Source organism: Anolis carolinensis, chromosome 1, assembly GCF_035594765.1.
Source record: "Anolis carolinensis isolate JA03-04 chromosome 1, rAnoCar3.1.pri, whole genome shotgun sequence".
NCBI classification, from domain to species: Eukaryota; Metazoa; Chordata; class Lepidosauria; order Squamata; family Dactyloidae; genus Anolis; species Anolis carolinensis.
Window position 1 is genome coordinate 49,872,510 of NC_085841.1, and position 22,076 is coordinate 49,894,585.

Here is a 22,076-nt window from a genome sequence, read left to right on the forward strand (position 1 = left end):
ATTGGGGCATGAGGCTTTGAGAAATAGCCCCAAATATTCTGTGGTTGTGAAGCTGCAGCTATGATAGACCCTGGAATCAGGCTGAAGCCAACCTCTGAGGTACATATAAGTATGTACATCCAGACCTTAAATGCGGGGCTTCCCATGTAATCATTCCCTCATTGAAAATCACTTTCTCCTCTGCTGGTTTCATACTAGACTAGGACTTGGAGTAATGGATTCAAATTAAAGGAAAGGAGATTCCACCTGAACACTGGGAAGCAGTTCTGTGAGAGCTTTTTAACAGTGGAACTCTCTGCCTCGAGTGTGGTTGAAGCTCCTTCTTTGGAGGCTTTTAAATAGAGACTGGGTGGCCATCTGTTGGTGTTGCTTTGATAGTGCTTTTCCTGCATGGCAGGGGGTTGGACTAGATGACCCATATGGTCTCTTCCAACTCTATAATTCTATGGTGACTCCAAGGCATGTATCAGCATGGCCAGAGCTCAAGGAATGGCATAGTCCAGTGGTTCTCAACCTGTGGGTCCCCAGGTGTTTTGGCCTACAACTCCCAAAAGATCCCAGCTAGTTTACCAGCTGTTAAAATTTCTGAGAGTTGACGGCCAAAACATCTGGGGACCCACAGGTTGAGAACTACTTGCATAGCCAGTGCACAAGCTTTAACTATGCAAATAACACCACTGAAACCTGAATTTCCATGTAAAATAACATGGGAAAGGTGAGTCAGGGGAGAAAAAGTAGAAGCTTTCAGGAGAAAGTAGATATAGGCCCCTTCTACACTGCCATATAATTCAAATTATCAAAGCAGATAATCCACATTATCTGCTTTGAACTGGAATATATGAGTCTACACTGCTATATAATCCAATTCAAAGCAGATGATTTAGATTTTATATGGCAGTGTAGAAGGGGCCATAGACACAAATGAAGTCTGGGTACAGAGATTGAAGGGGAGAGATGATGCATGGATAAGAAGGAGTTAACAGAGATGGTTTAGCTGTAGTCATTTAAGCTTTTCAGGGGTGAGAAGTGGGAGGCATAGTCTGTAGAAATGGGTCCAATCAGTTGTACTTTCCCTACCCCTGGTATAGATATTGGTCTCTGTTGCACAAAAAGACACTGGCCTCTCTTTCAGGGCTTCTTAACCCTTTTCCACTTGTAACCCCTTTCCACTCAAGAAATTTTTACATGACTCTAGGTATGTAAAATAGATATAAAAATCAAACATGTACTGATAATAAATCAGCATTCGCAGGGCTTGCTAAACAGGCTCTTCCCCCTAAAAAGTACAGCTGAAGCATCTTCTGCAGCGTTCATGGTAAAAAAAAAAACACTGCTCAGTAGATTCATGTAAATGTCTAAAACAGTCACTAGGTTGTCTTTGGAAAACTTTTCACTGCTGTCCAATTTTTCATGATGTCAGCATTGACCTCTATTCAATTCTCTTTGCCTGTAAAAAAAAACCCCACATGATGCCGGTAGCTTCCCCTTCCTTACACAGACCAAACTCACTTGCCAACATCTTTTCTTAAAAGCACCACAATATAAAAGAACAAGAATAACTACAACAAACAAAAACAAAAAAACAAATCCAACCTACTTTATTTACAGAGACCATGGTGTCCCTTTAATCAATTGTCTCCAAGGGCCATCCAGCCAACACACCACACTAGGAGCCTCCGATGGCCTAGGGGATAAAAGCCTCATGACTTGAAGGTTAGGTTGCTGACCTGAAGGCTGCCAGGTTCGAATCCCACCCGGGGAGAGCGTGGATGAGCTCCCTCTATCAGCTCCATGCAGGGACATGAGAGAAGCCTCCCACAAGGATGGTAAAACATCCAAAAAAAAAAAAAAAAACATCCGGGCGTCCCCTGGGCAACATCCTTCCAGACGGCCAATTCTCTCACTCCAGAAGCAACTCCGGTTGCTCCTGACACGAAAAAAACCCCACACTACAAATCTCATTAGCATTGACCCATGGCAGTTAAAGCATTAGCTAACATTAATATTAGTGTAGATTCGCTCATAGAAATGGAAAAGACTCCAAGGGCCATCCAGCCAACAGAAGAATAAAATACAGTAGAGTCTCGCTTATCCAACGTAAACGGGCCGGCAGAACGTTGGATAAGCAAATATGTTGGATAATGAGAGATTAAGGAAAAGCCTATTAAACATTAAATCAGGATGATTTTACAAATTAAGCACCAAAACATCATGGTATACAACAAATTTGACAGAAAAAGTAGTTCAATACGCAGTAATGTTATGTTGTAATTACTGTATTTACAAATTTAGCACCAAAATATCACGATGTATTGAAAACATTGACTACAAAAATGCGTTGGATAATCCAAAACGTTTGATAAGTGAGACTTTACTGTAAATAAAAAGGTTTGTAAACACTAGGGCATGTGTATGATTCCACTTGCTATATAACGGCATTTTTCATTTTATTTTTGGTGTTGTAGTAGAACTACTTACTGACTACTGTGCTAAAAATTAAAAACCCTGTATCTCAGGTTGCATCTATAGGGCAGAGCTTAACAACACTTTTTAACCGTCATGGCTCATTGCTATGAAATCCTGGGATTGTTAGATTGGTGAGGCGCCAGCTTTCTTTGGCAGAGGGGGCTAAACACCTTGTAAAATCACAACTCCCAGTATTCCATAACACTGAGCCATGTTAAAGTCAAAATGGGGTCAAAGTGGATTAATTCTACAGTGTAGCCTGGCTGTTAGGAATTGTGGGCGTTGGAGTCCAAAACACCTCGAGGGCCGGAGTTTGCCCAGGCCTGGTATAGCTGCTCCTTCTGGTTCAAGCCCTTGTTGTCATGCTCCAACCCACTCCTGGAGGGCAAAATGGCAAGAAACGCCCTCCGTGCTCTTCTGCCAATGAGAGGCAGTCTGGAGTTCGCCGCCAACCAATAGGCGTTGAGACCGGCGGCAGCAGAGGAAGGCAAAGATGGCGGCTGCCGTGGCGCTGCTCTCCGGTTGCCGAGGCCTGGTTTCCGGGTTGCTATGGGGCGGCTGGGCCAGGGTCTCGTCCCGGGGGCTCCGGCAAGGTGAGTGACTGGTCTTCTCTGCTTTATCGGACTGAGGGCGAGCGGGGAAGGACAGCCGGGGGCCTTCACATTGACGCAAGGGCAGTGATTGTCAGGCTCTAGAGCAGGCCTGGGCAAACTTGGGGCCTGCAGGTGTTTTGGACTCCAGCTCTCACAATTCCTAACAGCCGGTTAGTTAATTGTGTGAGTTGGAGTCCAAAACACCTGCAGGCCCCAAGTTTGCTCAGGCCTGCTCTAGAAGGCCGGTTAGAAGGAACGGAACAGCCCTGCCGTGTGTTTGTATCTCCTTCGCCTCGCTCAGGTTGAGGGAAAAAGCTGGGAAAACTGCTTCTCTTGGCTCAAGGCAGGATACAACACGTGGTTAAAACCGACGGATATAATATAATTAGTGGGTTGTTGTGTGTTTTCCGAGCTGTATGGCCATGTTTTAGAAGCATTCTCGCCTGACGTTTCGCCCACATCTGTGGCAGGCATCCTCAGAGGTTGTGAGGTGTTGGAAACTCAGCAAGTGGGGTTATATATCTGTGGAATGTCCAGGGTGGGAGAAAGAACTCTTATTTGCCGGAGGTAAATATGAATGTTGCAATTGGCCAGCTTAATTAGCATTGTATAGCTTGTCAACTTCAAAGCCTGGCTGTTTCCTGCCTGGGGGAATCCTTTGTTTGTTAGCAGAGCACTCAGTGAACCAACCTGGACACAGCATATTATTTGAGAACACAGAAATGCTGGACCACTCTAACAACCACCATGTCAGACTACACAATGAAGCCACTGAAATCCACAAGCATGTGGACAATTTCAACAGAACGGAAGAAACCATGAAAACTAACACAATCTGGCTACCAGTTTTTTTTTAAAAAAAACCTAAAATCAGGACAGTAAATAAAGAACAACACTCAGAAGATGAGAATTCTAAACAAGAAACAATCAGGGCTAGTTAACACCTCCCAACAAAGGATTCCCCCAGGCAGGAAGGGCTCTCAGGCCTGTTTTATACCCTCCCTCCAGTCATGCATGCAAGAATAGTTTGCTGTGACCTATTACACCTAAGCAGAAGTGGTTAATGTGATAAGTAAAATATTGTGGGGAAAGTGACATCTTTGACTATTGTGAAGCTATCAAGAACATCAACGCCATTCCAGTGGTGGTGAAGTGGTACAAAACTTAAGATTAGGTTACAGAAGTGTGACGAGGTTTTTACATATTACAACATTTGAGGAGTCATGGACTAGAAAGGAAGGAAGAAGCATCAAATTTTTGCATCCAGAACATTTCTTAGTTACTACCCTGTTTCCCCTAAAATAAGACATCCCCAAAAAATAAGACCTAGTAGAGGTTTTGCTGAATTACTAAATATAAGGCCTCCCCTGAAAGTAAGACCTAGCCCTGTTTGTGTTTGGAAGCATGCCTGCCGAACAGAACACCAGAGCATGCAGGTTTGGTAAATGTATGTACCATAGATTGTTGTACATGGAAATAATGGTAGTAACAAGAAATTCTTGATAGGATTCACAGTTTGTCTGGTTATGCCGGTTTGTGATGACAACTACTGTACAGGATATAATCAATGTTCATTTTTTTGTTCGTCAATAAATGTGAATTCTTCTTCATGGAAAAGTAAGACATCCCCTGAAAATAAGACCTAGAGCATCTTTGGGAGCAAAAATTAATATAATACACTGTCTTATTTTCGGGGAAACACGGTATATTCAACCCTTCATGGTCTGTCTAGGAATCCCTAGGTCCTCTAGTGAGACTTTAGTGCAGTAATTTCCAACCTTTGGTCCTCCAGTTTTAGACTTCAACTCCCAGAAATCTCAGCCAAATTACTAGCGTTAGGAATTGTGGGAGCTGAGGTCCAAAACACCTGGAGGACCAAAAAAAAAAAAAAGGTGGGAACCACTGTTTTAGTGAAACCAGTATTGGAAATTGAACATTGTTCTGAAATTCTAGAGATTCCTAGAGAAAACACTCTTCAGCAAAACTCTAGTCAGTGTCTGGCAGAAACTGAACATAGAGTCACATTTGAGGACCTAAAGATTTCTGAATGGATGCAAGGATGCTGTTTCAGAATGTGTAACACATGACAACTTTTCCCCTTTTTCCAAAGTGAATATTCTAACTTGCTGTTCTTTTCTCTTTATCTGCAGTTGTAGAAAGGACAGAAGGAAACACAACTGTTGTAAGTAGGCCTGTCATCCTTTTTGAATGACAAATCCTTGTGCTTGTAAAACAACATTTTTCCATGGGAAATGTGATTTAATAATCTCTAGTAAAAGAGCAGTGTAAGTTCAGGTCTCTTATTTTGAGCTACAGTGATTTTCTTGAAGAAACTGTAAAGGTAAGCTTTTCATTCCCCTTCTGGAGCGCATCTGATATTTCCCAATTGCTACCATTTCAGGTCCTTGCCACTGTAGTGAAGGAAATGTTTGACAGTGTAGGATGTGTACTGTTTTTGTAGATTTGCACATACTTGAAGGAAGTATTTCAGAAGTGTGGAAACTGATGTGGGAGAGAGCCATATCTTAGTGGCAACCATTCCATGAAGTGTTATGAGCTGGGCTTTTAGAATATATTAATTTGTTGATAGGTTGGAAGCTTTTTTTGGCGGGGGGGGGGGGGGGGGCGGGGGGCATGCAGGCTGGAAATAAGTAGCTTCCTGCATAAATATTCAGTTCTTTCAGAAAGGGATAAGGCAACAACTTCATACTTGAGTATTAACCAGATATACATAGCCTTGAGTAGATATTCCATCTCTCGTGGCATTTTTATTGTGATGTTTTACAATCTGGAAATTAAATTGATGTTATTGGCATTGTTACCATTTGATTTACAGAAGATACTCAACACTGGAAGTGCAAAATGAACTGGCATTTATGTTGAACACATTGAAAGCACTATAACATTGAAACAGGCTAATAAATAAAAGCAAAGTGAGCTGGGTAATAAATTCAGTATTATTATTATTATTATTATTATTATTATTATTATTATTATGAAGAAGAGGAGGAGGCATGGAAGTCTAAATTCTCATTATTCAAAGCAGCAGTGACATTTTGCAAAGATATAATTTCTAAAGATAAACGTAATAGTTATGGGAACAGCTTTATAGTAGTTCTTATTTTAAAACATGTTAGCCCCCTAGCTGTATCTCCTATTTTCCTCTTACATTCTTGCTCTTCCACTGCTCTCTTTGCAGCTCTCTTTTTACATAGCCATACATTATCCCTACTGCATGGGTGTCTGTATAGTGTCAGTACTTTGCTCCTTCACTCATAAACATTTATTAACTGATTGATATTTAGAGAATTCCTTCAGTAAAAAGCAATGTTTGGTTGTTTTTAATTCAAAATTGTCATGAGTTTATGAAGAGACTATATTTTCACTGTAAATAATTATGTGAGCATTATTGGGACAAGGTGTAGAAGTTCAACAAACCTTCGTCTCAAGTAAACTATAAAATGGGATTTAATGTTGCAAAGTTCTATTTCATTGTTTTCTTGGGATTAAATTATATTTTCACGACTTCATCATATTAAATATAAAATATATAAGGATTTAGTTTTGGCGTTTTTGCAAAAACAAGGTGATTATGAAAATTATAAAACATGAGAGTGTTCTTCAACTGTCGCATCTTATTTATTGAACTCTCTCCCTGGGGTGACCTGCCAAATACATATCTTTTAGGCATCACTTTTATTTTCCCAGCTATATAGTAGATTCTAGTGTCCTGTTTGTCATTAGTGATGGTATGAGATTTTTTGGGGAGGGACCTTATAAATTCCCTAAATATATGCATACATTAATTTACAGAAAATTTTAACTGAATATGAAAATTAATCCTAGGCCATGCAGTTTTCTAAAGCAATGAATGCAGAGGGAAAGATTTTAAATAGAGTATGATAATAAAAAGTGGTAATGAATAAAAATTTAATTTCTAGTATTTTGATATCATATCAGGGGAAAATTCATTGCATCCACCATCCCCAAATTTGGACATATTGGACAAGGATGATGGAAATTATACTCGAGTGCATCTAGTAGGCACTAGACTGAGGAACTCTTGTATAGAATTTCCCTGTTTAAAGAAAAGGGAAATGGAAAATATTTTTAATTATTGTGTTAATATTAATTAAAATACTGACATCATTCTTGTATATAGGATGGCCCTCTGAATAAAGAGTGTTCTCTGGTTTAAAAAAATAGGCCAGAGCGCTATACAATCAAAACTCTTAAAATGCAATGTATTGTAGTCAGAATTCTTCCTGCTTAAACTGCCAGAGTCTGCAGTGATGGGTTGTTTGAGAGAAGGCAAGCCAGAGCACTTCAGATATAAAATTACCCAGATGCGTTTACTATATTTCAATTGTTTTTTATTTTATTTTGGGGCAATTCCAAAGACTACCATAGTACAGTACAGTAAATAATAAATGCTTGCATTTCAGTATTACACAGTTAAGACACTAATGATATCTACAAAAGCAATACAGTATGAGGATAGTTCCCTGAAAATTCCCATCTGTGCTTTGGTGGATAAATGTAATCACAGGAAAAAGAATATTCTGTGATGTTGAGGATGCAGCACAGATGAAATCAAATATGTTCTATAAGTAAGGTCAGTCACTTTCATTTTATTGTTCATCTGATTTATAAATGTAATTTGAACATGCTTTCCGGAACAGTTTGCTTTTCTCATTGGCATCATAAATGTCTGGTGGAAAAAAAAATCAATAAAGCCGAAATCTTGTGAGGAAGGTGTATTTGCTTACTTGGAGTGCTGTGAAGAAACTTGTGGTGGGGACATGGACATTAGCTTTGATCTGCTGGTCTTTTCCAAAGTAACTCATGTTACATTTTGGGTAGTGCAATGAAACATCTTGCTATCCAAATTGTTTACTGTTTTGGAGCCAGGTGGCATTAATATTCATTTTAATAGAGTCCTTGTGAACTAATAACCATGTTAAATCAATGTGGAATCCAACTGTATTAATTTCAAAATAATAATTTATAAAAGGTACAGGTTTTAGCATCTCCAAAATAGAGGGTTTTTTTACTTAACCTTTTAAGTTAATCGTTTCAAGATGGCTGTCCCGCTACATAAATTTAGATTTTAAAAAATTGTTCCTCTACTTTGTACCCTTTGCTTGAAAAGTAGAGGCAAAAGAGTTAATGGCTGTGGGTACTTATGTGGGGGAATGGACACATCCAGGCATGCTGTGTTTTGAGCTATTCAGTTGCCTTTTGGTCTGTAAACAAGTCTTCTACTGTTATGTAAAGCAAATTTGTTCTCAGATACTTCTAAATGCTAACATGAACTGATCGGCTGTGAAATGGACTCTAATTGGTTGTTGTTCACTAAATGTATATAGCAGCATCTGAACAATCATTTTTTGAGAGATAATGAATTGGTAATGAATTGGACTAGACAACTTCCAAGATATCTTTCAACCTCATTATTTAAAAGAAAAATGACAAGGGAATAGTTCTCTTTCTGGGAAATGTTGCAAAAAAAACTACTTTTGGAAAACAGTTGGGTACTTTAAAAATGGATATCATTTTGCCATAAGTTAGTATAACTGTCTAATCATTGGTTCCCAACCTTTGGTCCTCCAGTTGTTTGGGACTTCAACTCCCAGAAAATTTAGCCACCTTACCAGCTGTTAGGTATTGTGGGAGCTAAAGTCCAAAACACGTGGAGGACCAAAGGTTGACCACTGGTCTAGGTAGTTATACAAAATGAACCTGCTATCCTTTGAGTATAAAAAAATTGCAAGTGTAATGATATGAAACTCATACTAATTAAGTGTTAAAACATGTTTTCCTGAAGTAGAAATGGCATACCTATGAAAATATGCAAAGAGAAAAGAGTGTGTATTGTTTTGGTCTTTTACTAGTAAGAAATAGTAAGAGTGCTATTGGTAAGAACATGGCACTTATTGTATAAGAATATCACAGACCAAGAGCATAAATTTAATACAGTATCATCAAACCAGTAATACAGTCCTCACTATTTGACAAGTGAAAGCTCCTGTTCATTTTTACATCCCTGTTAACTGAAACCCCTTTGATAAAAGTAAGGTGTAAAGCATGTGCCATACAGCTTTTTATATCTTGATAAAACACAAGTAGGTAAGTAGTGCAAGAACTAGCAGTTGGACTATAGATATCCTCTCAGTTTGCTAGTATGCTCTCTAATCTCTATTTCAGAACATGCAGTCCTCTGCAAACAACAGGTTCTGAACTCCTCAAACATGAACACACTATTCATCAAGTCATTGTAAACAATCCTGTCGTTGGTACCCAACATGTCCCTTCTTGCTGTTATATGTAGATTTAGCACTTTAGTGGCTATCCCCATTTTTGTAGTTAATTTCCCCCCGAGTCTTTTGCCTCCAGTGTAACAGTGGAAAAAGCTGTTGATGGTCATATTCTAAAGATTAAAATTCTTGACTGGAGTTGCCTGTGCAGCATTGACTGAATGTGGCAAAAAAAACAAACATATGTCTGAGTCCCCTCGGGGAGATAGGGCAGAAAATAAAGTTTTATTATATATTATTATGTTGAGAGGGTGCTTAGGTTCAGCCCTTCATCTTTCTGATGTGCCTACTGCTTACCAATCTCTGTAACTTTCAGATTTTACACAGGGCAAACTTTTTAAAGTTGGAATCTTGTGGTGCTGCATTATCATAAAAACCAGGAGGGTGACTGTGCTTGCTTAGGAGTTGCATAAATACAACCCCGGCGCATTCTGGGTTCTTTGACCAAAGTTTAGTTCAGATTTATGTGACTGGAAGACCTTAGTCCCCATCACTTTGAGATCTGTTATAACAGTGCTGACATATAGTTACGTTTGGCTAAATAGTGTTTGAAATTTCACAAAGTAGTAACGTGAAGTACTTCTGTTTCTTTCTCCCATGGTTACTGGTTAATGTAAATGGGAGTGAGGCAGCATGGTGTAGTGGTATGAGCATTCAGCTGTGGCTTTCTTCCAGGGTTCAAATCCCCATTTATCCATGGAAGTCCACTGGGTGATCTTGGACAAATCACATTCTCTTCGCCTCAGAGAACGGCAAAGGCACCCCCTCCCCTGAAAAATCTTCCCAAAAACACCTTGTAATAGGGTGACTGCAAGTTGGAAACAATTTGAAAACACAATAACATCATGTAAACATCAAGAGCACAAGTTTAAGATTTACAAAAGTAGTCATAACTCGCCCAAGTTTGTGGCTGTCAAGCCCTTTGCTTATAGCATTGCTTATGTCTAGGTTTAAATTTTTCCCAATTTCCATGAACAATTTATGGCCCCTCAAGATTGTATTGGGCTGCAATTTCCACCAGTGTTGACCATTAGGTATTCTGGCTAGAACTGATGGTTTACCCAACAAGTTGACCACATCTGGTTCTTATCTGTGTTGAATATTGTGATTATTATGTTACTAGGATGGCTTCAAGTATAAGAGAACAGGAGTTTTTATAAAATATTGTTTGCTGATCTACTTAAAGAGTAGAAACATAAAGCCTGAATGGCAGGAAAGGCTTCAACTTGTCAGATATACTAGCATATTGAAATATGTTTCCCAAGGGAAATGCTAAGAACTCCATTGCTTTAAACAGTTTAAAGACAAATTTGAACTAGGCTTTGAGAAAATATGTTTCAGACAACATCTCATTATAGACATTGCTGCAGTTATAACAAATTGAATCGTAGAATCATAGAATAATAGAGTTAGAAGAGACCTCATGGGCCATCCCGTCCAACCTCCTCCCAAGAAGCAGGAAATCACATTCAAAGCACCCCTGCTTAAAAGCCTCCAAAGAAGGAGCCTCCACCACAGTCCGGGGGATAGAGTTCCACTGCTAAACAGCTCTCACGGTGAGGAAGTTCTTCCTGATGTTCAGGTGAAATGTCCTTTCCTGTAGTTTAAAGCTATTGTTCCGCGTTCTAGTCTCCAGGGCAGCAGAAAACAAGCTTGCCCCCTCCTCCCTATGACTTCCCTTCACATGTCTCCTCTCAGCCTTCTCTTCTGCAGGCTAAACATGCCCAGCTCTTTAAGCCGCTCCGCATAGTGCTTGTTCTCCATACCCTTGATCATTTTAGTTGCCATCTTCTGGACACATTCCAGCTTGTCAACATCTCCCTTAAATTGCAGTGCCCAGAATTAGACACAGTATTCCAGCTGTGGTCTGACCAAGGCAGAATAGAGGGGTAGCATGACTTCCCTGGATCTAGACACTATATCCTATTGATGCCAGCCAAAATCCCACTGGCTTTTTTAGCTGCCGCATCACAATGTAGGCTCATGTTTAACTTGTTGCCCACGAGGACTCCAAGGTCTTTTTCACACGTACTGCTGTCCAGCCAGGTGTCCCCCATTCTGTATCTTTGCATTCCATTTTTTCTGCCTAAGTGGAGTATCTTGCATTTGTCCCTGTTGAACTTCATTTTGTTAGTTTCAGACCATCTCTCTAGTCTGTTAAGATCTGTGTTGTCGAAGGCTTTCATGGCCGGGATCACAGGGTTGTTGCATGTCTTTCGGGCTGTGTGGCCATGTTCCAGAAGTATTCTCTCCTGACGTTTCGCCCACATCTATGGCAGGTATCCTCAGAGGTTGTACCTCACAACCTCTGAGGATGCCTGCCATAGATGTGGGCGAAACGTCAGGAGAGAATACTTCTGGAACATGGCCACACAGACCGAAAGACATACAACAACTCTGTTAAGATCATTTTGAATGCAGCTCCTGTCTTCTGGAGTATTAGCTATCCCTCCCAGTTTGGTGTCGCCTGCAAACTTGATGATCGTACCTTCTAACTCTTCATCTAAATCATTAATAAAGATGTTGAACAGAACCGGGACCAGGACAGAACCCTGCGGCACTCCACTTGTCACTTCTTTAGGTTTGTTCACTTAGCCAATTACAGATCCACCTAACTGTAGTTTTGTCTAGCCCACATTTTACTAGTTTTTTTGCCAGAAGGTCATGGGGGACCTTGTCGAAGGCCTTACTGAAATCCAGGTACGCTACATCCATGGTGTTCCCTGTATCGACCCAACTTGTAACTCTATTGAAAAAAGAGATCAGATTAGTCTGGCATGACTTGTTTTTGGTAAATCCGTGTTGACTATTAGCAATGACCGCATTTGTTTCTAAGTGTTCGCAAACTACTTCCTTAATGATCTTTTCCAGAATCTTGCCTGGTATCGGCATGAGGCTGACCGGACTGTAATTGTTTGGGTTGTCCTTTTTTCCCTTCTTGAAGATAGGGACCACATTCGCCCGCCTCCAATCACCTGGGACTTCTCCCATTCTCCAAGAACTCTCAGAGTTGTTTGCTAATGGTTCCGAAATAACCTCCGCTAGTTCCTTCAATACTCTTGGATGTAGTTGATCTGGCACTGGGGACTTGAATTCGTTTAGAGTGGCCAGGTATTGCTGAATGTCTTGTTTCCCTATTTGGGGTTGGATTTCCCCTAATCCTTCTTCCGCTCCATGTTGCTGAGGTTGAGGCTGGCTTTCTTTTTGTGAGAAGATAGAGGCAAAGAAGGCATTAAGTAGTTCTGCCTTTTCCCTGTCCCCTGTAACCAACACCCCATCTTCTCCTTGCAGGTGCCCTATTGCCTCTTTGTTCTTTTTCTACCAACGTAAGCAAAAAAGCTTTGTTGTTGTTGTTGTTGTTGTTGTTTTTAATGACCCTGGCAAGCCTGAGCTCATTTTGCGCTTTAGCCATGCGAACCTTCTCCCTACAGGATGTAGCAATTCATTTGAATTCTTCTTTTGTGATTTCCCCCCCATTTCCACTTCTTGTGCATGTCTCTTTTGAGTCTTAGCCTGGTTAGAAGTTCTGGCTTCTTCGCACTTGCATTTTTTTTTTGTTGGCACTGTTTGCATTTGCGCCTTGAGTATTTCACTTTAAAAAAACTCCCATCCATCCTTAACTCCCTTACTTTTAATATTGGCATCCATGGAACGCCGCTCAGTATTTCCTTCATTTTTTGGAAGTCAGCTCTCCTGAAGTCCAGAATGCGGGTTTGACTTGACCTAGTTTCAGCTATCCTTTGTATGGTGAACTGCAGGAGCACATGTTCGCTTGCCCCTAAGGATCTGACCACTTCAACTGCATTGATCGTAAGTGTGGTGTTGTGCTAAAAGTTGGAGTTCGTCTTACTTATTTCCTATGCTCTGTGCATTAGTGTAAAGACATGTAAGCCCCTGGGATCTTCCACCGAGCTGTTTATTTGGGATTATTGTGCTTTCAGTACTTGGTCCTTGTTGTGTTTGTGCAACTCTCAATTTAGCCTTTTGGCGGTTCCCCGTAGTCATGGGTAAAATACTGTTCGCAAGGCTGTTGTTCCCCTCCCCCAGTGGATCTAGTTTAAAGTGTGTCTGATGAGGTTTGTGAGTCTGTGCGCAAAAAGGTGTTTTCCTACTTGTGTGAGATGCACCCCTCATCCCTTGCGAGTAGGCCATCCTCCTGAAAAAGGAATCCAAAATGCTCCTCTTGACACCATTTTCTGAGCCTGTGCTATATTTCTGGCCCTTGTAGAGCCATGTCCTATAACGAGGAGGAGGGATGAAAAGATCACATGTACATTACATAATTTTAGCATTGTTCCGAGAGCTTGAAAATCGTTTGTGATCTTTTGAAAAGTATGCCTAGTGGTATCATTGGTTCCTATATTAATCAACATAAGGGGGGGGGGGAATGATGGGGCTTTAGGAGCCTGGTGAGCCTCTGAGTGATATGGTGTATTTTTGCCCCCGGGAGGCTGCATATTTCTCGAGTCATCCCATCCAGTCTGGAAATATGGCTTCCATTCCTCTAAGGAGGGAGTCGCCTACTACTAAGACCTGTTTGCTTTGAGGATTGACAGGGTCCCTTTTGTGCAAGATAGTGTGTAGGTCCTCCGAAAAGTGTTCCTGCTGAAGTGAATCATGTAGGTGTAAAGTGTTGTCCCCCTCCTCGACATTCCCAGTGCATTCGTCAATGACAATCCATTGAGATGCGTCCAAGAGCCCATCACTCTCTCAAAGGTGTTCCTGTTGTGCCTGGACGTGATGATGTTTCATTGAGATCTGACTGATTATGTGTGGGCCCTGCACTGCTAACAACCCCAGAACCACCTGCAACCTACAATTTGAATTTGTGGTGCATTGCTGGATTGTAAACCAGATTATTTAAAGCATGACTTATGGTGCCATCTGAACGTACCACCATGGCCAATCTCTCGCTTGTTTGCCCAAGTGCTCATCCTAGACTGGAGAGATACAAAAAAGATATAGTGATGAGAGACCATGCTTCGTTTAATTATTTGCGTCCAGTTCATGGCTCAAGCAACATAATATTTAACAAAAGTCTTGGTTCATACTGTTATGAAAATATTTCCATATTCATGAACTTGATGATCCACACAAACATTTTAATGCTATTTGAAACTGAGGTGTGATTTATTTATTTTTTAAATGTACCTCAAGTACATTCCCAGGTGTATTTTAGATTACTGGCAGGGGAGGCCAGGTATCCTCTGCCTGAGGTTTGTAGATTTCACCTTCCATGTTGGAAATTCAGCAGTAATCTGAAGTATATCTAAAGTACGAATTCTAGATCTCCAGATCTAATCAGATTGTCCTCTCTTTTCTAGATTGAAGGCAAGATTCTTGAAGTTGTAGAAGCTCCAACTCCTCCAAATCCCTCTGGGCAGTGTCCTATCTGTCGCTGGAATCTGAAGCACAAATACAATTTTGAAGTGAGTTTTTTTCCCAGAGGTATAATCATCATCATCAGCAGCAGCAGCATCATGATCTTGTTTGTTGTTTACTAATCTTGTTGTGTATCAAATTATAATAATTTTATTTATTGCCTCCTCCCCTCTTAGCTAGATGCGGGTTACAACATTCTAAAACACACTTTCACCTAAAACATTCTTTAAAATAAACATTACAACATATTTCCACAGGATACATATTAAAATACACAAAACAGAGATTAAACATAATATGCAAGTTTAATATTTGTCATTAAAACTGTCTGGTTAGACCTGCTGGAAGAGATAGATCTACCCTTCCTTCTCTTAAAAAATGCCAAATTCAAAGGTTAGCAATATTGAACATTTGGAACATGAACCCAAGTGGTATGTACCACATTTGAAGGCAGCCTAGGTAAAGGTATCTATCATTATTCATTTATCCTTATTTTCTGCAGCTGGATTCAAGATATAATCTTCAATTAAAAGGCATATGTTACAAAAGGAAATGAAAAATAAAATTAGCAAATCAAGATATCAGTTCTTATACATGACCACCAGTGCTGTAACCGTTCTGGTTGAGAAAGACTCAAATGGTAGCTCATCCTAATCAGACCAATTTGTAGGCTTTATATGCTTTCTAAAATTTTAGTGTACAGGAACCATAGATTTACTATATGTCTACACCGCAGGTGAGATTATTTTTTTAAAAAATCCAATAAGCAAGAAGAGGAAGAAGAAAGTTTAGAGGAGCTGACATAATAAGTGACAGCGGAACCCTTGAAAAGTGTATTTTAAGGAAAATGCTTCAAATTAGCAATTCTTCTGAAAATAGGAGGATTGAACTCTTTTTTAGCTCTTTCAACAAAGGTTATTCAAAGTCTGGGATAGAAGCAGTAAAAAAAAAATCCTGCTAGAAATGGAAAGGAAGAGATCCAGACAAGGACATATTAAAGATAAGAAATCAAAGCTGCACAATAAGTTAATGTCAATGGGATTAATAGGATACAGATACAAATGCATCTGGTGGGAAAGAAATAGCTTGTAATATGGCAGACTTATAAATGAAGAGAAAGGGCGGAACTAGGAAAATAAGCTGAAAAGGAGCTTTAAAATAATTTAGTAATGATGATTGTGTAAATGAGCTTTCCGAAAAGCAGGTAAGGAAATACTTGAGGAATTAGTATGCCTAGATCACATGTATCCAAGTAGGTTTGCTAAGATACTGCCTCACTCATTTGTTTTTAAGAGCATTTGAAATAAATATGCTTCTCTTAAAATTCCAAATGTTTTGGAAGTCATGATGATGTTCTACATAGTTCATGTTCAGGCCAAACTGCATATGACATGACTTAAACTCATTTGTATAATTTTTAAAAACTGCAAATATAAACTGCTTGGAGATTAATTGCAGAGCACCGTTTTTGTCAAGTCCGTGGCAGTAAATGAGAATACAACTTTTTATTACAGTACTCCCAGTTGTAGAACAGCATTAAAGCCATAATTTTATTTCATTTTAGTTAATAGATGTTCATGTCAATGATGGTGTGGCACAGTGAATATTATATGATCAAAAAGATGATGATAGTATTTTAGTGATATTAAAGGTGTATCCGTCACTCCATTTGTGGAACCTTTGGTAGCAAGCTATCATTGCATATAATTGTAATGGAAAATGTGTGGGATCCTCCGAATAAAGTTGGATTGCAACTTCCAGCAGCCACACACAATCTGGTCAATGAAGAGAGATGGGAGTGTTGCAGTCCAATAATTTCAGAGGCCACTTGTTTGCTTGGATACAGGAAATAAATCTATGGCTGTTTCTTAGGCGGGATATAAATGTATGAAATAAATAATAAATGATTCTATGCCAGCATTAAAATGTAGTTCCAAGCCATCTCAATAGCAGGGTATCCAAAAAAAAAAAAAACCACTCCCATACGCATCCAGCCAGAAACTATGCATTAAAAAAACTCACTGGAAATGCTGAAATAAGCCATAAAATCAGCTTAAGCCAGTCATTATATATCCCATGCAGAGCTGGACTCAAGACAGAGAAATGCACAGAGCTTGTCAGGACAGGCTTAGCGTTGATACATTTTAAAAACTTGGAAGCAAAGCTAGATCTCCCATTAGACATGTTGCTGCCCATCAGTGCTGATTATGGCGATATCCATCAACGCATCCCGCCTGACCAGATGTGGAAAAAAATATGCATAGGTTCAATCAATCTTCATTTAGCAGATCTTTGTGGCCACCATCCAAACCTCCAAACAGTTCCTGAGGTGTCTGTGTGGGCACTCCGCAGCAAACTGACTTGCTTTAATCCATATCCTGACTCAGTTTAAGTGGCTATGTAGAACCACCCTGTATCTTTTGATGCATTATCACTAACTTTATCTAATCTAGAAGAACATAATGTTAAGTAGACAGATAATTCAGAGCAATTACAAGGTTGAGTATATAAACATCGTTTCTAAAGTAGATGCCCTGCTATTGTGAGCCACATTGAATTCCAGAGAAATTATTTACCTTCCACTGCAATTGACAGGGTAGTGTGGTAAAAATAAGGGACATTTTCTAAGGAAAACTATTATTTTTTATGAAGTAAAGACCACTTTTGAAGAATAACAGGCCATTTCTTTAAAGCAAGAGACATCTGACATCTTTGCTGTTTCCCCCAACAATTGTAGAATCACAACTTTTTAAGGTTTTTGGTACCAGTTTCTGCATTTGCAAACAGATTAACCCTTAAGCTTATTGAATTAGACAGATGCATTCCAGCCTAAGTGCTTGACAAGCAAAGTGCATAAATTAGGAAGTCCTTGGCTTGGATCTTGCCTCTGTCATAAATTAATTGAGTGACCTTTACAAAACCACTCTTTCAACTTCAGCTGATTCTGGTTCATAATACTAGCATATAAATTTACAGAATTGTTATAAAGATTATAAGAAGATAAATATGCTTTGAAGAGCTGTATAAATTCCATTTGTTTTTTTTAAAATCCTTTTAGGTTGTTGCTGGTTTCAGTTACTTGATCACTGTCACAAATAAAAATGATTCTCTGATTGCTTCTTTGGAAAATTAGTTCCGTATATAGAATCTTTGAACACCACGGGCCCTTCGATCTAATAGGTTGATGACCCAAAAACTTCCTGATAAAACGACAAATCTTTTTTAAACTCAAGCAATAATATGTGATAGGATAAAAGTGCACTGACTGTATGAACAGATACTGACTTAAACTTGGATAGCTTTTCACTCAAATTGTTAGCAGTTGTCAGTTTTCCAGATAGCCTTAGATTGATTCTGCCAGCAATTCCAATTCTCCTCTAACTCCAGTGAGTCTTGTGTTCACAATGGGCTTTCTTTACTCAGCAGAAGAAGTCAAATACAATTTGGAAATGAAGGCAAAACATGTTTCCTCTTCTCTTACTTGGAACTTGATTAGTCTGATCAGGCAGTAAATGTCTTCTCACTTTGGCAGCAAAAAGCAGAGACATGACTGTAACCTTTGCATATTAGCCCTGAATTAATTCAATCCAAGTTGTTTTCATCAGATCCTTCAGATTACAGGGGTGGGAATCTGGGTTCAGCCTCTCCCAGGAGCTGTCCAGTGATTAAAGCAAATCTGTGGTTGTAGTCTTGGCTGCACATTAGCACACAATGTTAATTTCATGGAACATGACGGCAGTATGCAAATCTGCCAGATTATTCCCTCTCCTTTAACCCTTCTAGATTCTTTTTTTCTCCAGTGTCCTAAAACTAGACTGTTTCTCTGAACTAACCCTTTGACTTACACCAGTTTGCACAGGATATTGGGAGAGTCCTGCTCCTCTTGCCCTTGGGATCTTTCTGAAGTTGCTGTAATCTTTTGTGAGCAAGCAATACTCGTAAGCCAAATGCCTCAGAGCATATAACTTGCAGTGCTGAAACAGATAGGACTTAATAGGGCTGAGATGACATTTACAAACTAGGAGTAAATTGGTTGATGCCCGTATCTGATTGAATAGAATTTGGTTTTATTTTTTTTAATCTCTGTCATCTTCTGCTCCCCCTCTATATTCAAAAGGCCTTACCAATTATGTGGCCGTTTGGAATATGGCAAACAATTAGATCAGGAACAGGATTTTCCAGAGTATTTCCAGAATACACGTACATAAGTCTTGAAGCATTTGCGTCCAAGATACTACATACTAAGGTAAATGTAAAGGTTTTCCCCTGACGTTAAGTCCAGTCATGTCCGACTCTGGGGTTGGTGCTCATCTCCATTTCTAAGCCAAAGAGCCGGCATTGTCCGTAGACACCTCCAAGGTCACATGGCCGGCATGACTGCATGAAATGCTATTACCTTCCCACGGAGTGGTACCTATTGATCTACTCACATTTACATGTTTTCAAACTGCTAGATTGGCAGAAGCTGGAGCTGGAGAAGCGGGTGCTCACTCCGCTCCCTGAATTCGAACCGTCAACCTTTCTGTGAGAAAATTCAGCAGCTCAGCACTTTAACACACTGTGCCACCAGGAGCTCACTTCACACTAAATTGCTCCTTTATTTCTCTTCATGGAAGTGAATGAACATTACATACAGGTGTCACAAAGATACTGTATTCATACTGCCCTCCAAACAAAATAGTAATCATATAGTCAGATAGTAATTAATTGGCTGAATCTCTTAGGAGATATTCATTACTGAACCTTAGAAATGTATCTCTGATGTTAGATTCTTCATTTTAGGTTTGGTGCTGAAATGTGTTCATTGTATGAACTTCTTTGTGGATCTTATATTGCTTTCAATAAACATTGCTTTGTCAATGAGCTATCAAAACTTTTGTGTTGAAATAATGGTTTTCAAACAGACAGTAAGTTTGGTGTTAAAGAAGGGGGTGAGGACAGCGAGCAGTACTGTATATCCAAATGAGAAATGCAGTTTGCCTGTGGAGCTTATCCTTCATTTTAAGAGGTAGTGTGTACCAAAGGTTTAGAAGACACATGATATCTTGAGAGGGGCTTCCCACTCAAACAACATTAATCTATCCTTGACCGTTACTATTTCTACCCAACACCAAAACCCTGTTCTCATTTTTTCTTCCTTTGACCCACATCCAAATTTCCCCTCTTAAGCTACACTGGGCTTAAAGTAAAACAGGTATTGCCTAGTGAATAATAAGAGATACTCTTGATTGGAGGAAGAAAAGGTGATGAGAAAGAAGCCTTCTAGTTGACATATGAACCACAGGAGGAAACAGAAATCCAATTTCTGTCACATCTAGTGATCTGGAAAAAAACTTGTTACTGCATTCAGAGTTTCATCTTCCTATGCTGCAGAAATGTCGCTGTTTACATAAATCATGGAATAAATTTAAAGTGAGCACTGCACTGGCTACTGATCCATTCTGAGCAAAAAGTGCTGATTTTGCTCATTCAGCCTACACTTCAGGCCCCAACCTACCATACATATGGCCTTTTCCCATGCAAGTCTGCCTTTCAGCTATTTCTTCATATTCCACATCAGGACAACCAAAGATTATGGTATATCAATTTCTTGAAGAGCAGCCCATAGTCTTTTTTGTTATCTGCCTTACTGTAATCTATACAGCACAGGTTGATTTTCTTCTGACATTCTTTGGCACACTCCATTATCCAACATGCCTGCAGTATGATCCCCCAGTGCCTCTTTCTCACCTAAATTCACCTTGGACATCTAGCATTTCTCGCTCTGTAGAAGATACATTTCTGTGCTATAGGATTTTGGGAAATCAGTGCAATGGTTCTATAGTTACTGCAATCCCTGGTTTCCCCTTTCTTGAGAATTGGAGTGCATATTGAACATTTTCAGTCTGAGCCAATGTTTGGTTTCCCATATTTGTTGACAAATTTGTGTTAAACCTAATGTAGATCCTGTCCCTGTTCCAGGTGGTTTATTTATCCCAAGTACCCTGAGTGAGGCTTCCACTTTATTTTCTAAAATTATAGGTTTATCTTCAAATAGTTCCTCTTTCAATGAATCTGTCATCCTTTCATATCTTTTATCAGATATAGTCCTTCAGTGTACATTCCCTTTTTATTTGTACTCAGTTATGTAATATGTTCCCCTGTGTGTCATATAGCATCCTCACTCTTAGTTTAGATTTCCCTCAGATTTTTCAGATCTTGTGGAAGAGGTCTCTTGTTCTTATTTGTTAACATCTATTTCTTTGCATTGCTGTTATCATAAGTCTCGTTGCCCTGTGCAAGTATCATCTGTCATCCATTGAGATTTTTTTTTGGCTCCAGATAATGCCTTTTTGCATTTCTCACTAACAGTGTCCCTGGCTTCAATGCAGAGCTCTTCTCAGACCTTTGGGTCATTTCAAAGATTTTCATTCTGCTGTATACTACATGTTTGGCTCATTCTTATTCAATTGTTTTGGTTTTACATTATGTTTTTAAATCTAAATTACACATAATTTTTGGATTAAAGAATAGGGTCAAAATAAATATTGAATCGGTTAGATTTGGGTAATATGAAGTCACCCAATCTTGGATACTGTTTTTGAGCCAGATGCTGCACCTCATGGTTATAAAAAATCAACATAAAATAATGTGCATATTAAGGTAGTTATTTCTTCATTAAATTTAACTTGGAAAAGGAATTCTAAATCAAGGAGCAACTTGTTGAATTTCAGGTCATTTGGTGGGTTCAAAAAAGAGAGAAATCAGATATCAACTCTGTATTACATATAGTGCTTTTCTTGTCCAGATACACTAGTGTCTCACAATTATTGAAAATAGACAGGACACAGTGCCGAGGAAGGTTAACTTAGTGATCATTTTACAAACCACACTCTAGACAGAATTAATTGTGGTTCACATCACAAGATAGTATGATTCAAGCATAATACATATAAAGTGTGTGTTGTAATCCAAGATGCCCAAATGCCAGTTCATTTGAGGTACTTCAGGACATTTTCATGTTGCCCAGGTCAGCTTCCCAATTATCACTACACTGACTTATATAGATATTTTCAATTCAAAATTAATTGCTTATGTGAGTGGTCTTTACACGGTTGGAATTGACTGTGTTTCACTCCAGTGCAGTTCAGTGATGAGTTAGATTGAACAGTATCTACATTTGCATCTACCATGTTCATACTTTATGTATTTATGTGCCATATGGGGAAACATACAGCTGCAGTGATGCTTACATTGATGATGATGTTATATTTCGTCTTACATCAGCATAACATTTTAGATAGTGTTCAGTTGATTCCATTCTACAGTAGTAGTTATA

The 22,076-nt window shown here is 39.3% G+C and overlaps 1 protein-coding gene across 3 annotated transcripts in view; it reads left to right on the forward strand.

Annotated features, from left to right (window-relative positions):
* The first annotated feature begins 2,900 nt into the window (after window positions 1–2,900).
* The window catches only part of mrps18a (mitochondrial ribosomal protein S18A), a 33,636-nt gene continuing 14,460 nt past the window's right edge, over window positions 2,901–22,076 (forward strand). Inside the window, exons 1-4 of one of the 3 annotated variants that reach the window (XM_062974023.1) lie at window positions 2,901–3,059; window positions 5,210–5,241; window positions 12,668–12,702; window positions 14,701–14,805. In XM_062974023.1, coding sequence (XP_062830093.1) covers window positions 3,016–3,059; window positions 5,210–5,241; window positions 12,668–12,702; window positions 14,701–14,805 — 216 coding nt within the window. In that variant the 5' untranslated portion in view covers window positions 2,901–3,015. The remainder of the gene's footprint in view (window positions 3,060–5,209; window positions 5,242–12,667; window positions 12,703–14,700; window positions 14,806–22,076) is intronic. The other 2 variants (XM_008123220.3, XM_003229243.4) reach the window with 2 other exon arrangements.